Raw genomic sequence first — 16,653 nt, 5'->3', positions numbered from 1 at the left:
AAAGCTGAAATAAAATGATGTTTTCACTGTTCTCCCAGAGAGCTCCGCATTGTAGAGAGAAAGGGCTGAGCAGAGCAGAGCGCTGCTGCTTCCCATCCCCCACCTTCACATAGCAAAGTTCTGCTCGCTTTTGCAAGCGCCGATGCTGCTTTCATGGGCTGCACTCGCGGCTCGTAAACGCAAGCTGTCACAGTGAACGCTGCGCCCCGATGTGTTTATTCATGTCATTTCTTGTATTGTTTGGACTTTCGAACGGTATTAATTAAGCCCGGTTTAATGAAGAAATAAAATAAAATGTAATGTAGTAAATAGGGCGGTAAAGATGAGAACGTGAGTGATTCACTTGCTTTCAGCATGGTGGCGATCTATCGTTTTATCTCGTTTTCCCTCATTGTCGTTTCGGTCCGTGGCTGTCACTAGCATGAGTGTTATTTGTTGACATGCTGCAATGAAAGTTTCTCGTTCTTCTCATTCTCTTTGACTGCCTGGTAATCTACGTGTCATGTGGAAGCTCCGAGGGTAAGTGAAGGCAGCAACTAGGCTGCTGCTGCCATGAGAGAGCAAGGCAGGCAGGGAGCACGAAGAAAGGGGGTGGGGAGAGAGACAGTAGAAGAAGAAGAGCCACTGTGTGTCTCTTCCTATTAATTGTGTTGGCTGACTTTAGCTTCTATCGTCCTGTTCTCCTGCACAGTTGGCATGAAATTCCACTTTATTATGGCAACATGTGAATTTCAAAGGCTGTTCTTTATGTAGCAATGTGTGTGCTGAAATCCACCCCCCCATCTTTCTCACTAGCTTGTAATTTCATGCTTCCATCTACTATACTTCTCTCAGCAGCACACAGGCACAACAATAAATGCTAACGTATTTATTAAAGTTCATTTTGTTGTCATCTGAACTAGACTAGAACGCGTCACCATAATACTATAAACTATGCATGTTTTTCCTCATGCAGCGTAGTACAAAGTATTTACATAGTATTATACAGAGTCTATTAATATTTATTATTCGTATGCATGTCTAAAGGTCTGGCATGGGGTCCATTGGTGGCCATCTATGTATTATAAAACTGTTCAAATTATTATAAAAATGTTCAAATATCAAACACAATCATTTTAAACTACCAAAGACACGCTACCAGCTACAGCAGGGATGAGCAGACTTTTTGACTTTTGACATTAACACATATAAAGACAGACAATTGGTGTATATACTGTATACTATATGTCCATAGATATGTGGATTACTTATTTTTGTGTACTGCGACTGGGCAATTTACTGCTATAAATGTATGTCTCCGTTGCAGGACTAATAAAGGTGCATTCTATTCTATTCTTATGACTGCAGACGCAAAGTCTATTGCTCCTAGCGTTAACACACAGATAAAGTATTGTCAATAAGCTTACTGTACACATATGAATGATGCATCGCATTCTTTGGCCCCTGTTTTGATCTCAAGAGAAACTGGACTCACAGAAAACTGTCTGAAAAAGATGTGTCGTCTAAAATTGCGAGTCTGCAGGTTTGTAAATACAAAGCAACAGCATGTTGTAAAAGTGTATTTTAGACATTTTTTATTAAATCTCAGTTGTAAAAATATGTATTGCTTTGCGTATATATTTTACTTGCGTCACTCGGGAATCCACATTCACACTGGATCAAACCAACCTTAGCTTCTCGCAGAGCAAACTGACCCTTGTTTGTTTTAACCAGACCAAAAATGACAAGTGTGAACGCACCCTGGATTTTTGCAGTCCATTGCCCCTGATTTGCATACGACTTAAAGTGGGCCACTTTTAAAGCTAACACGCAGGACCTTTTAGAGCCGTCGAAATGTTTATGTATGAGTTGAGTGAAAACGAATTAGACCAGAAATAATGGCTCTTCTTGGGTGTAAACAATGTTAATAGCACAAGTCAGTCCGGATCCAGTTTGGAGTGCGGATCCACTTCCGGGTTTTCGCGGTTTCCAGGCAGCTCGCTAAGATGGCTGTGTCTCGCGGAGCCTCGTGTTGGTTTGCTCGACTTGTCGCTGGCGTTCTACTTGTGTGATAGAACCCCCTCATTTTTACGTTTATTTAACGCAACAAACACACTCTGGCGTCGGCGAAATCCACTAACCTGGCTCTCTATTCGCCTTTTCTCTTCCCCCAAACTTTCCCCTCTCCTGTTTTGAGTTGAAACGGAGTCGCGGTGGATTTACCGGATACCGGGTCCGGACGGAGGGCAAAGGGGGGGAATGAACCGGGACAACGGGTACGTTGTGATCAATCAAATTGTATTTATATTCAATGATTATTCGAAGTTTAATTGTGAGTGAGTCGCCTTGCTGAGAGAAAGCGGCTGTAGAAAGAGTGGGGGGAGAGCGAGAGGGATATCATGGCCGCTCAGGTCGCCACTCTCAACACTAGCCCGCCATCCGAACTCAAAAAGCCGGATCGGGACTCGCAGGAGGAGTCGGTGGCACCGGGGGAGAAGCAGCATGAGAACAAGGACGCGGGCGGAGGATCTCCCGGCCAAAAGGAACTGCAGGACGGGACCGATGCTGGGAACGCTGGGGGAGGAGGGGATCCTGATATGAAGAACGGCAACGGGAATCTGCCCAGGGTAAATAATAATAGCAGTAATCAGAATGATTCCGGTGGGCCTGAAGGGAATAATCATCCCGGAATGGGACACCACCACACGGGCCCCTTCCCACCACCTCCGTACGGCTACAACCAGCACTACAGCCGGGCCCCTATTCATCAACATGGCGGACAACAAAGCCCTGGCATGGCAGCTGCATCGGGGCCGGGCATGATGGACCCTTACCCCGCTAACTCCCACGAACATGGCTACCCCAACCACTACAACAACTACTTCCAGAATAGGACTTCATATCAGGGTCAAGGATACGGGGCCATGAATTCCCCGCGTAACAACCAGCCTCCGGCGGCTGGGGGCCAGCCAGGCAAGCAGCAACAGCCAGCAGGAGGAATGGCTACCTCCTATAACAATCAGAGGTATAACATGGGAAACCAACAACCTACGTCCACGCCAACTTTAAATCAGCTTCTGACGTCCCCCAGCTCTGCCAGGAGCTACCCAAACTACCCCCAAGGAGACTACAACAACCAGGAAGGGGGCAGCAAGGCAGCAGGGGACATGGTGAGCAGTCAGTATAGTGGGGTTCATCCGGGTTGGCAACAAAGGACCCACCACCCGCCTCCAATGAGCCCGGGGAACACTGGACAGCCTCCGAATAGAAACCAGGTAACTCTCACTTCTCACACAGACTCTCTCCGACTACTTAAAGTCACTCGGTAGCTCGGTAAAGACACGCTAAGCTAGCATCTTGTATTGGACCAGCCATTGTCTATGTAGCAAGAGCTCTAAAATGGCTGCCTTTCTCTTCCACACACCACCACCTCCCTGCAATAGTGTTTAGATCCAGCTTGGACCCGTGTTTGTTGCTTAAAAACAACTTTTGGCCCGCGTGTGGTGTTCGTATTTGGGCAAGAGTTTGACCAAGTACAGGAAGAGTTTGCAGGAGAAAGTGTGTTTAAGACCAGGAGGGGACATTTCTTTCCCTCTCCAACCTCCATGATAGACGCAAACCAGGTCGCTCGGGTTGTTTGGAGCTAAACAAGACGACGTGCATTGTTGCTATACGTCGCCGTGCATGCTATCAAACTGTCAAGTGTTGAAAACGGCACCTAAATGACAGCCGTCGACGTGCGAAAGCGATTTGCATATTCATTAAGAGAGCACCGTGCATGCTATGTGCTAAAATGCTGCTGCAAAGTCAACGAATGTGCAAATGGAAAAACAATTGCATCCCCTTAACTTGGATCAAAAGTATGATTGCGAACGATTTGTCTTGGAGAAGGGGTTTCAATCAGTGTGGTTCCCCCCCACCCCCGCTCTCGATTTGTGTTGTAAACAGAGCCCCGCTGGCTGGAGTTTGCTAAGTGCAGATTGCCTTTTGCTTTGGGATTTGAATTATGGAGGTAAAATCCTGCTGTCAGAGCCACTAGACAGTTGGTCTTAGGTTGACATGCGAGCTGAGATCTGATTGGCTGCCCGTCCCTCCGCTCTCGGCCATTTATAATTGAATCTAATGGAAAGGCTGCAGCCTCCCCACACTGTTGTATACTCCTCCACCGTGTCAAGGAAAAATAGTGCTGCTTTTTCCTCCTCTTTTCCACCGTGGTGTACATTATTGACGCTCGTAAATGAAAATTAATCTGTTGTAAAAATGAATCTGAATGTAATGTTATGTCACAGTTGTTTGATAGCAGAATGACATTATAATATTTGACATTTCCCACAAAAACATATACAACCCGCAGATTTTTCACCATTTCACATTGAATGATTATTTTTAATATTTGGATATTTAGGAAGGTGTTGAAGCAAATTGACTGAATTACTGATTTATTTAGATTTGAACAGGGAATGAGGAAATAGAAAATGTCAGTTCCAGGGTCAAATCGCCACCATCACACCAGGTTTTATTAACTGTGCGAGCTTGTTTTATGCAACATTTTAGCTCACAGACTTATCTGAATGTAATCATGTTTACATGTTACAGTTGTTTGCTAGCAGAATTACATCAAAATACTTGACCATTTCCACAAACCTTATACAACCAGTTGACTTTTGGATTTAGATTTTTCATAATAATCCATATGACAAGCCAAGTCATACAACAACAAATTCAAATTCCAGCAATATATGCAGAAATGATTAGAATGTGTCTATATATACTGTATAATAGAAAGAGAGGGCGGCACACGGCAAAGGCCTGTTGGTTTGCTTGTGACCACAGATATTAGACGACCCATCTCTTTCAGGCAGTTTCTAGTGTCAATTTATTACTGCTTTATGGTCGTGCTGACTGTTGGTAATATTTGGAATGACGCTTGAGAAACTTAAGATGGATTTGTGTTTGATACACAAATCCGCATGAAGAAGTAAACAAGTCAGTCTTTCTCTTAAATGCATTTGACATTTTGACAGAGGCTTTCTCCAATTAATGTATGGTGATAGCATGTGTGATGGTTTTGTGGAACTTTAATACAGTATTTTTTGTGTGCGTTTATTTTTCACTCATTTTGCTGACTGGGACATCCTAAGTTGTCCTGGCACTAGCACGTCAGACCGGCTGCTTGCAGATGTGTTTACAAACAGCTAAGGTGTCAGCCAAGTGTCACAGCAAGGATTTTTTTTTCCCCCTGCAGGTTTACAATAGTGTAATCTACCTGCCCATGTAGACGGCGTGTGAACCGCGCTTACCCGCACGCCTCCCTGGGGTAATACCAGTGTGTGTTCACTTTACAGTTACAGTATGTCGTTTACACAGACAGGAGATCTCATGCAGAAAAGAAAACATAGACATGGAAAGGCTTTGCGCTAATATGTATGGCCTACAAGGTCACGGAATGGTTTGATTTGAGTTGTTGCCTCCAACACCAAATGAAGGAATACCAGCCATCTGTTTCTCCTCCTTATCCATAAGGACTTTCTTTAGTATTACCGTGTTGAACCAAATATAAGACGACCCTGAATACAAGACTTTTTTTTTAGTGCTGTTACCAATATGGCTTAAAAGTATATTGATAATGGTTTGAGGACACTGCTTCACTGGCCACCATATTCAAAGATTTGGTCTACACCAGGGGTGGGTAAACTTTTTGACTTGTAGGCCGCGTTGAGTTTACAAAACTGTCCGGGGGGGCCAGAATCTATATTTAACACACACAATTCTAACAGTCCGCCTTGAATTAGTTGCCTAATTTTATCTGTAGAAGTGTCACACTATTAGCTATATGTTGTAAATATTTATAAATAAGTTAAATAAATAAATATATTTCAATGTGTCCCTTGTTTTGACCACTTTAAACATCAGACCACATCAAACTATGAAATTTTACATTTTTTTTTTTTTTTCTGAATAAGACATCCAACCTGCAAGTCATGTTGCCAGCATGTATGTTAAAGTTGAAATACTTAGACTTAGACTAACTGGCGGGCCGGATTCAAACGCTTGGTGAGCCGCATGTGGCCCCCAGGCTGTAGTTTGCCGACCCCTGGTCTACACCATAAAAGTGCAGTCGTCGTAATTAAACACTGTATAGTATTCAATGTTAATAAATGTAATGTTTTTGTAGTTAAAGCATAGAAAACCCGTGATTTTTTAAATACGGTTTTAAACATAGACATGAAATAACACCCATGTTGTCACCATTGCACTGCTATTATTCATTGTCCATCAATCCATTTTCTATGCTACTTGACGTCACTGTGGACGATGCTGGAGCCTATACTCGCTGACTCTGGGTGAGAAGCAAGGTACACTCGTGACTGGCCACCAGCCAGGTAGTAAGCTATACACAAACAACCATATGCGCTCATATTCATACCTATGGGCAATTGAGTGTCTCCAATTAACCTAACATGCCTATTTTTGGGCTGTGGAAGGAAACCGCAGTACATGGACAAGCCATGTAAACTCCACACACAGATGCCTAAACGGAGATTCAACATTCAAACCAAGGTCCCCCCCGATCTCCTGACTGTGTAGCCAGCATGGTCAGCACTCGGCCCCAGCGTGCTCAGCACTCGGCCCCACCGTGCAGCCTCTATTATTCATTGTTTACGCCGGATTGCACAACAAGCTAGTAAGCTAGCAAGCTAACCAGTTAGCCTCATTTATTTCTTCTGAACTTAAAGGGTTTCAAACAGAATGTGGAAGGACGTAGAAGCCAGAAACGTACCACTTCCACATGGAATGGGAGGAGAATGTTTTTTTTGCTTCAAAATATCCACTAATAAATGTGTGAATACCACACCCCAGCTGAAGGCTGTAAAATATAAACTAGGAAATTAATTATTTTTGGTTTAATTTCACTGTATTGAGATCATAGCATATCGAATCGTAGATGCCATTAAACACTTGAAAAATTAATATTATTTGTGGAGTAAGTTATGTTTTTCCACACACGTCAAAGGATGCATACATGCCAATCCTAGCAAAACAATTTGTCCATTTTCATCATACTGTCCAACCTGTGGAATATTCTGCAGTATTTTGTTTTGTTGTGTTCTCAAGGGAATCCCATTCATTGTTGGTGTTTGGCCGTGTTGTTTTCACTTGTGTGTGTGTTTCTGTTTGGTATGATAGCCTGAAGCGCTACCAGAGATCAGTCGGTCAAATCGAAGATGATGCCGGCTTAAGAAATGGGCATGCTTGCCATTTTGGAGCTTTTAAAACCTTAGCATGAGGCAGTCTTGTGTTTAGAATAAACCTTTTGTTTTCACAAACACAAAGCACTTCATCATCTTGACTGCCCTGTGAAGACGCAAGTAAGGTTTTATAGCGGCTCATTGCTCTTTCAGATTGTAACTTTTTTATAGATGTGGACTAGAAAGGCGTTGAGGCGCTATTGGTGCAAATAACAAATTTGTTATTTTTAAATTAGCTATGTGCAGAGGTGTGTGATACTGATGAAGGTCATGGTTGCAACAGAAACCAAATTTAATCTGTACAATAATTCTCTGGAAACTGAACATCAAAGGGTCGGGGATCCTTTTTCCTATCAAGGGGCCATTTCGAGTCCTCTGAGGGCCACGCCATCATGCAATGCAATGTACAGTTTGATGCTATACAGTGTGCATATCAGAAATAGGTATTCATTATTGTTAAAATCATTTGTGGATGGCTTTTGGGTCACTTAACAGTTCTGCAAATTACAACAAATATTTAATTCCTGTTTGAACACAAATAATAGAAGTTTTTAACTGATATGTTTAGTTTTTCGCGTTTAAAGGTCCCATATTGTAGTGTTTTCCCGCTATTTTGTGTGTTGTATTGGTTTGCCTAGCCTAGTTTGTCTGTAAAAGTGTTGTAGTTTGCGTTTTCCCTTCATGACCACACGAAAATCTACAACTTTAAAAGCGGTCGCTTGAGCGGCCCTTCTCTTGAAAGCGGAGCAAACAGGTGAGGCAGATGATAGATTTTTATCTGGTTTGGTGCTCATAAAGAAGCTCCAGGGACACATGTAACATCATTAAAAAGTCTAAATATTATAAATATTATCAGCAACGTCTTGTGCAAGAACAACAGCGTATGGTCAGTCTGAACCCTGCAACGTTGTTCATTGTTAGTTGTACTTTTGCCGAGTTCATTAAATCCTTAAATTCATCCTTCCTTTCAAACGGGCCCGTGTGATTTCATCATTCCTTGCATAGCGATACACTGAAGGTAACTATGTTGGCTGCTATGGCAGGTGCTCTCCCTTTTTTGTTTTTAAAGATGTCTTCTTGCATCGAAGGCTCACATCCCAGAATTGAGTTTGTATTAAATCCCAAATCCTAATGGAAACCCACCAAAGCAAGGGTGTTATTTATTGAGTTGACTGCTGCTAATGGATCCGTCTAGAAGGGAGGCCCCCGCTGCAAATTGCAAAGTAGCTTGCAAATCAAACTCGTGTAATGAAGGCGGGAGATATTAATCACATCAAATGTCTTGCCTAGCTGCGGCGTATCATTCACGAGCAATGCATTATACAAATACTTATTTGGTGCATCACAGCTATGATCAGTTGCCAGACTCAAAAGAATGAACCAGCAACGACTGGTGCAGTGTGGCATCGAGATTTGCAGAGAATGTCTGTGATGCCATGGCGCCTAGCCGGTTATATATGATAACGTCCCATTTTATGAAAGAACTCTGTAGCAAGACTCCAAAATACAGTTGTCCCAGAGTGAAAGAAGCTTCTCTCATTCCGTGCGGAAGTGGTAAGTTTTTGTCTTCATTGTTGTTCTTCCCCACTCTGATTGAAACACAGTTTTTAGAATAAGTAAATTGGAGAAGCTAACTAGCGAGCTTGGTAGCTTGGTAGCTAGCACTGGTCATCTATATATGTCACTGCAGTGATACCGTAGCCTGCACAGTGGATGTACCATATTTTCAGGACAATAAGTTGCTCTGGAGTATAAGTTGCACAAGGCCAAAAATGCATAATTAGGTAGAAAAAAAACATACATAAGTCGCACTGGAGTATAAGTTGCATTTTTGGTGGGTAATTTATTTTACAAACTACTTGACCAAAACAGACATTACGTCCTTTTGGAAGGCAAGTTCTAACAATAAAAGAATAGAGAACAGGTTGAATAGGTGTAAGATATGCTAACACAATGCTTATTCAGCTACACAAAAAATAAATATGAATCGAAAAGGTGTCCAGTGTTGTCCAGTAACAAACAGTTTTGTCATTTATAAGTCGCTCTGGAGTGTAAGTTGCAGAAACAGCCAACCTATGAAAAAGTGTGAGTGTAAAAGTGACTGTTGGGGTGTTATTTCATGTTTACAGTTCTCTAATAATGTTTAAAACATGTATTTAGAAAGCCCTAAAGGGGTTTTTATGTACTTAACTACGAAAATAATTTTTTATTAATATTGAGTCCCACTTGGAGGGAATTCACTTGGGATTGGGTTTGGAGCCAAAAAAACTGCAATAAATGAGTCAAAGCCTGCCTTATAATGAATGCTGCACGTGACTTTTAAAGAAATGTATCCTTAAATGCTGCCGTTGTGTTTTGGCGCTAGTGGGTGTGGCCCCGCCGTAATATAGTGGCAGGTGAAATGGTGTAATGTGATTTTTGTAAATTTCAGCAATACATGCAGATCAAATACAATACTGCCAGTAATGGATGGTGGACACTGTACAAAAGAGGAACGCGCTTCGTTCACGAGGGGAAGTTTACTCTTAGCTCTTTAGCCCTGCACTGCTGACTAATGATTCTCCACAGGCCACATGGACAGCATGCTGCCTTCCGGCACTGTGTGTGTGTGTGTGTGTGTGTGTGTGTGTGTGTGTGTGTGTGTGTGTGTGTGTGTGTGTGTGTATGTATGTATGAGATGTGGTTGTGTGTGTGTGTGTACGAGGGAGAAACAGTGTCAGTGATACCCAGGGGGAGGGGTTGTTTTGTGAATGATCTTCGTCTGCCCCTGACAGCTGTGTGTTTGTGTTACGCTGCACTTATTTGGTGGTCGTGTGTGTGTGTGTGTGTCTAAGCTGCCGCCTCAGGATGCTCTCTGACCTGCTGTAGCTTCTTGCGTCACCAGCCGTTCATCTTCCGTAAGTGACGCCTTGCTTCCCATCCCACTGTTGGCCTTAAAGTCACCAAGCAGCACACTGTATGAAACTGGACACTATTCAAACAACCATCTCCTAATGTTGTATAAAATGACCCAATCTGCGTTATTATGGCACATTTAAGCACACTAAAAAAGAGATAAACAATCTCTTCTTAAGGACAAATGTCAAAGCGGGGTCTCATTGCACCGGCGAGGGCGGGGATGTAAAGATAATTCATTCCCTTTGACACTTGCCTTCTTAAAGGCTCCAGATTAGCATAGTAATATCCTTTACTGAGCCGGCGTGAGGCTGGAGACTTCATCGTGGTGACGTATGGTGTCGGATTGAAGTGGTTAACCTTTTAAATGGCAGCAGTTGTTGATACCAGAAGGAAGAAAGCGATGCTTCCTCGTAGCCATCATACGCTTAATAGCTTGGAAAAAAGGAATGTTTTTTCTCTCAATGGCTTGTGCTGTCTAACCCCTTAAGCCCTGGGCCATGTTTCTCGAGAGTGACATAACTAAAGTTATTTCACTGACTCAACAAGGTCTACATTTGGGACTTTGATGCTTTTGATATCCATTCACATCCTGAATTTTAGGATTTTAGGAATTTTAAAATCCTGGTTTTAGTAGTGAAATGTACAGGTACCTTTTTAAACTGGTACTGTTTCAACAAGTCAGCAGTTAATGCAAAAAGTGAAAATGAAAATTTGTTTCAAAAAATGCTTACAAAACGTGTGAAAAGAAGGGAATACACCTGGGGATGGGGCCGATCGGATCCAGTATCTGTACAATACCCGTTCAAGTCATGGAGCGTTCACATGCCGCCTGCCGAGGTTTCTGATCCATGAGCAGCAAATGTAGCCAAAAAAGTATCGGCGTATATTGCCTTCTCCACACACACGCACTGCAGCCACGCAAACGCTCCTTCGGACCAGTTCATGTCCACACCAAACTGTCGGACATCACAAACACCCAACACTACACAAACCATGCCTGTAGAGAGGAGTTTATTGCAGACTTGTGTGTTGTCCGACTGTCTGAATGTGTCATGCCTAGCGCTTGTTTGCCTAGCACTGCATGTTCCCTCATTCTTTTGGTCACATCGTCATTCTTAGAACTGGAGATTTTACAATAATATTGAAGTAAACAGAGCTCTCGTGTAGGAATAATATCGCAATCGGAAAATATCCATTAATTCATTCATTTTCTACCGCTTATCCTCATGCAGGGGTGCTGGAGTCTATCCCAGCTGTCTTTGGGCGAGAGACGGAGTACACCCTGGACTGGTGGTCAGCCAATCACAGGGCACATATAGACAAACAACCATTCACTCTCACATTCATACCTATGGACAATTTGGAGTCTCCAATTAACCTAGCATGCATGTTGTTTGAATAATTTTACTTTATTTTAGTTTTATTGTGTGCGAGACTCATTGTTTTACTTTTTATGGAAAAAGTCGAAACCTAGCATGTTTTTGGAATGTGGGAGAAAACCGGAGTACCCGGAGAAAACACACTCATGCACAGGGAGAACTCCACACAGAGATGGCCAAGAGTGGGATCGAACTCTGGTCTCCTAGCTGTGAGGTCTGCGTGCTAACCACTCAACTGGAAGATAGGCAATTTTACAAAAAGTAAATACAAGAGCAAACATTGCAGACATTATTTCATGCGATATGCATGGTACATGAATTATTGACGTACCGATATTAAACCAGAGAAGGAGCAGGGGTAAGAATATTTGGATATTATGAGGGATGACTGTATTTACTTATTTGGCACAGTGTGGACGCAAATTCTTTTCAACCCGGCATTTCCATGTGGACAGGAGCTGTATTTGGAGAGCCTTCATTGAGTCATTCATTCATCAGTAGGACTGTGTTGTTGGGTCAGCTTTTCTATAGTCAGTCATAGACCCACACAACTTATTCTCATCTTACAAAACAAACATCCAGCATTTATGAACCGATCTCATGGGAACCGTCTCAGGAAAATATGACTTTGGCCTGAAATGTTGACGGGCAAACATTCACTCGCCTTCAAAATCACACCGAGCTGCCAGGTATCAGTCAACTGAAACTGTGAAGAAATGTCTCAGTCAGCTTCAATTACAAATTTGGTATTTGTTACGTATTGCATACTTGTGCTAGTTTAGCCAGAGAAGTAGATTTTCTTAAAACCAAAGAGTGCAGGTTGCTGTCGCCTCTTTTAAAATTCCTGGGAACATCTGGGTGATGCGATGCCTGGGCTGGGTGTGAAACGTTAGCACCAGGAGGTGCAGACTGTCACCTCCAGGTGCCCACCCCAGGCCCACCTTTGCTTGTTATTGTGTGCCATTCAGTGGTCAGCACACCCAAGGCGGATACATAGAGATGCCATACTAATTACTTAATTGAAAACATGACCTCTTTGGTTGTTTTGTTCCCCCCTCCCCCTGTTTACGCTAAGTCACATTTATGGCTCTTTTACTGATCTCGTTTCCCATCAGCTTCAGTTAGCCTTCCTCTTAAGGTTATTTTTAGCCTAAAGTACTTGAAATGTTTAGGGCAGAGTAAGGAATCTACTTTGCGTCTGTTTGATTTTATTAATTTCGCTACTCTTAATGTGTCCTTGTCTATGCAATAATTGGGAACTTAATGAGTTATAATCAGTAGATAGACAGACAATAAAAAGTTTATTTCTGGACGTCTATGATTAGCTGCACATTGAAATTTTGAAAGGATTGTTTGTTGGGGCATTCCTGGAAACCATTCTTTGGTTCCTGGAATTGTTTTTTTCCCCCTGACATTTTCAATTTGGCAAACGTGACTGTGATAATGATGAAAATATTGAGGTTTAATGGTAATAAGTTCTGGCTGCAGCCCTCAGAAAAAGCATAGACACATCAAATGGCAGCCAGGCTTTGGTTGCTATGGTTAGCTGGTACAATAGATTAAGCACTGTGCCTCAATATATGTGGTGAAAGTTTTCTTAAACCTTTACTTCTGTTGGCTAAAAGAGCGTGCTTCTCCCACTGTGACTGTGGATAACATCATCAGTGTGATGTAAGCCGCTAAGACCAACGTGCACACATCCACGTGGCTTGCCCTTTAGAAAAAAAAAACACAATTGCGCCCATAAAATTGACCCCTGTGGTCGAGGGATAGGATATCCTGTCCCTCTTTGTGACATGTGATGTGCGCCACCATACCAGCGCGGCCTTACGGCGGGCGTGTGTTTGGGCTGGTGTGTTGCGTGCTGAGGGGCTTTAAAGAGGAACAATGGTGTGTGTGCCGTGGCGGATTAAATTAGCAGCAGTTGTTTATCGTCTGCCCCTGCCACACTACCCCCCCATCGTTCCATCTGCTTCACTCGTCCCCAGTGCTGCTCCAGAGGGCCCCCGCCCCTCTACTATAGCCTTTACAAATCCCTCCACGTCACACACACACACTTTTGAATAGTTGCGATATCCACCAGCAGGCCAGTCATGACACAGTACATCAGCGCAACCTCTTCTGCCAAGAGTACTCGGGCTTTCCTTTATGCAGATTAGCCATGTGCTAATTGTGGTTATTTATTTATTTATGGAAGACAAAAAAGGGAGGGGAGGACTTACCTCTCAAATTTGATGACTGAGCAGACAAAAAGAGTGAGTGTTCTTTCTCATCCCCGAGGTTTGCAGCTTTGACGGTGAGGAGGGAGGGGAGAATTTTGATAAATGTGCACGCGTGCAGTGTGGCCGAGTTGAATGAATGACTGTAATGTGATAGCACCTCGCCAGTTATAGATGATAACCGTCACATTTAATTAAAGAAATCAATAGACTCTAAAAAATAATCCAGAAGTCAACACCTTCGGCATGCTTGCTCAGACATGTCATACAATGAATGCAACGCTCCTCCCGCCCTGCAAGATACGTCCAGGGGAGGATTGTAAACATGCAACCATATACAAACAGAGGGGAAACATTGGTGTGTGTGTGTGTGTGTGTACTTGTCATCCAGTATTCATGTCAGCCTTTAATGGAGCTGATATTTTTTTTCTTGTCACTACGATATCTTTCTTGGTGATTATTGTGCAACCAATATTGTTGAACTAAAGCCTAATGCTTCTTTGACAATATAACAAGCAGCATTACCTCATGGTGCGAGCAATGGAAAAAGTGGCTCAGAGGCAGAAGAGCATCAGTCCTTAATGGTTATGTACACCAAAAAGAAGCCATTGATTTATGTGTTTTCACTACAAATACACGATGGCCTTATTTAAACCTCTCTGAGATCTTTTGGAGAGTGTACGTAACGCTGTGTCAAATGGGAACGACTTAAGTAACAGCAGAAAAAAAAACCAACTGGTAAACAGATCAATGAAGGTCGGAACGGTGAACTAGCTGCGCCGTTATCTCGAGGTCTGCAGCACTGACATCTTAACATGATCGAACGCTGTAGAGCAGCGAAATGCACGTCCTGTTGAGGTGTTTTACAATTAAAGATTCCTCTAGGATTTATGACGACTGAACAGAGTAAGTCAAACAATCCTGACACCGGTATATAGTTACTCAATGACTGCTGCTCGCTCACCATGTAAACATTTCAGGATACATGGCTTGAAGTCGAACAATATAAACACATGCTAACATTAGCTTAAGTCCACAGTATTACACCCCATAGTCTCCACTTTACTGCACCATTCCATTATCTTGGTACCCTCACTCTCCTCATGGATAAAATTTCTCCTTACTGTGGTCAGCAGGCACATACTGGGAAGTAAATACAGCTCACCCTTATTGTTTTTTGATGTGATGCGTTCAGGTTCTGAAGTGGAAGACCGACTGGTCTGTGCTGTGGAATAGCGGCATTTGATTAAAACCAATGCAATATTCTCTGAATAGTGAAAATGTCTTATCTCGCAATGGATCACCACCAGAATCACACACACACACACACACACACACACACATTTTGAGTGTCTGTTCAATGAGACATCTTGAGTGGCGGTTTAGTGTCAGCAATGACTCTCCATTTGGCTCTGGGAGCTGGAAAACGCTGATTATAGTTGAGCTGTACTTTCCAGCTCTCTTTCTGCTGAGCTGTCAAGCTTCTTAAAGGAAGTGGACATCTCATCAACCCACCATGGTTTTAGCAGGATCCACCAGCCATCTTCAGCCTGAGCTGTGTCCATCATCGCCCAATGTCAAGTCAGGGTTGGGGCGGGTGGCGATGTGTGTACTTCCACGCAGCCAGGGGTTAAAAGTGCATTAGAGGTCACAGGAGAGTGTCTACCAGGGTCTGTTACCTCTTCCCCCCACAGCGCATTTGGTAATGACCCAAAGGACACACACAACATAACACACACACATGCTCCTGAACCTGGAGGAGCGTGGCCCCGGGGGAGGCTGCAGGGAAAACCCGAAGTGGAATAGGTTATCTTGCTTGACCACTCATGCAGCCTGTTGCTTTCCACCCGCAATGCCGATATTTCCTCCAAATATTGGGACCACTCGCCCCCGCCAAACAACCCTTCCAGACCACCTCCTTGTTGCTGCAGCACTGTCATTCATTGAGTGCCAAAGCCTGCTGCTTTATTAAAGACCAGGAAGCGCAAGGCCTGGCCCAGGTTCAAACAGCAGTGCAGCTGGGACCTGTTACATTTTCGGCAGACTGCCCTCTCTGTCTGGCTGGCTATAAATAGCCCTGGTGGTTGTCTCCCTTAACCAAGGAAAAGAGGTTTTGGGAGGGGGGGGAGGGAAAAACACACACAGATTAATAACCGTGGGAAGCAATGAAAGCTTTGTGTCTGCTGCCCGAGGTCAGCGGGGCAGGAGTTGTTGCTTCTTCAAAGCCTCCATTGTGGTTCTGATTCTGTTGCTCTGCATTGGATGAGAACACAGAGGGGCAGCCAGCGGCATGATGGGTTGACGGTCACTTGATGTGGATTTTTTGGGGGCGGGGCTCGGTGGAATTCCAGAATTACATTTTATTGACCATTACATTTGTGGCACGTGGAGGGATTCCCTCTGCATCATCTGCTTTTATGACCTTGGACCTACTTCTACCAGTGCTGCTACTACATTACAGCCCCTCCCTCTCTCCCTCCCAAGCCGTATGTTTGGACCATGTGGATCTTCCGGGGTCCAGACGCCATACTGACGTGGCTCCAGCTGAGCAGCGGGCCCACGTCCAGCCACCGCAGACACTTCCAGTACTTGTGCATAACTGCGTAGAACTCCTCCCCGACTTTTCAGCTGTAACAGAATCCGCCCACTGGCACAATGATCCCGGGCGGGAAACCGCTCCTGGCAGTTATAGTAGGCTCGTTCATTCATTCGTGGCCAATGTTTTCCTGTTTAGTTGGAAAGTAAATCCACTCTTTTTTTTTTTTTTTGTCTCCCTCTCCCGCTTGTCATTACGTCCTTGCTTAATGCTCTTTAAATGAAATGCAAGTGTATTTGTGTTTTGCAAATGCCTTTTTAAATCCTACCAAACTACCAATGTTACAGTCCAATCCAATTACGTGCATATGCATAGCTCATTGAGATCTTTGC

General features: G+C 43.5%; 1 protein-coding gene across 2 annotated transcripts in view; it reads left to right on the top strand.

Annotated features, from left to right (window-relative positions):
• arid1ab (AT-rich interactive domain 1Ab) overlaps positions 1-16,653 on the top strand; it is a 51,295-nt gene that overhangs the window by 12,100 nt on the left and 22,542 nt on the right. Inside the window, exon 1 of one of the 2 annotated variants that reach the window (XM_058046670.2) lies at positions 1,954-3,254. The exons of the other annotated variant lie outside the window; for it this stretch is intronic. Within the exon in view, the coding sequence (XP_057902653.2) occupies positions 2,379-3,254 (876 nt within the window). The 5' untranslated portion in view covers positions 1,954-2,378. Of the gene's footprint in view, positions 1-1,953; positions 3,255-16,653 lie in introns of those variants that run through there. 2 annotated transcript variants of the gene reach the window in all.

Source organism: Doryrhamphus excisus, linkage group LG7 (assembly GCF_037039965.1).
Source record: "Doryrhamphus excisus strain RoL-2023G ecotype Guam linkage group LG7, RoL_Dexc_Guam_v1.1, whole genome shotgun sequence".
Taxonomy (NCBI): domain Eukaryota; kingdom Metazoa; phylum Chordata; class Actinopteri; order Syngnathiformes; family Syngnathidae; genus Doryrhamphus; species Doryrhamphus excisus.
This window is presented reverse-complemented; position numbering and strand designations above follow the sequence as displayed.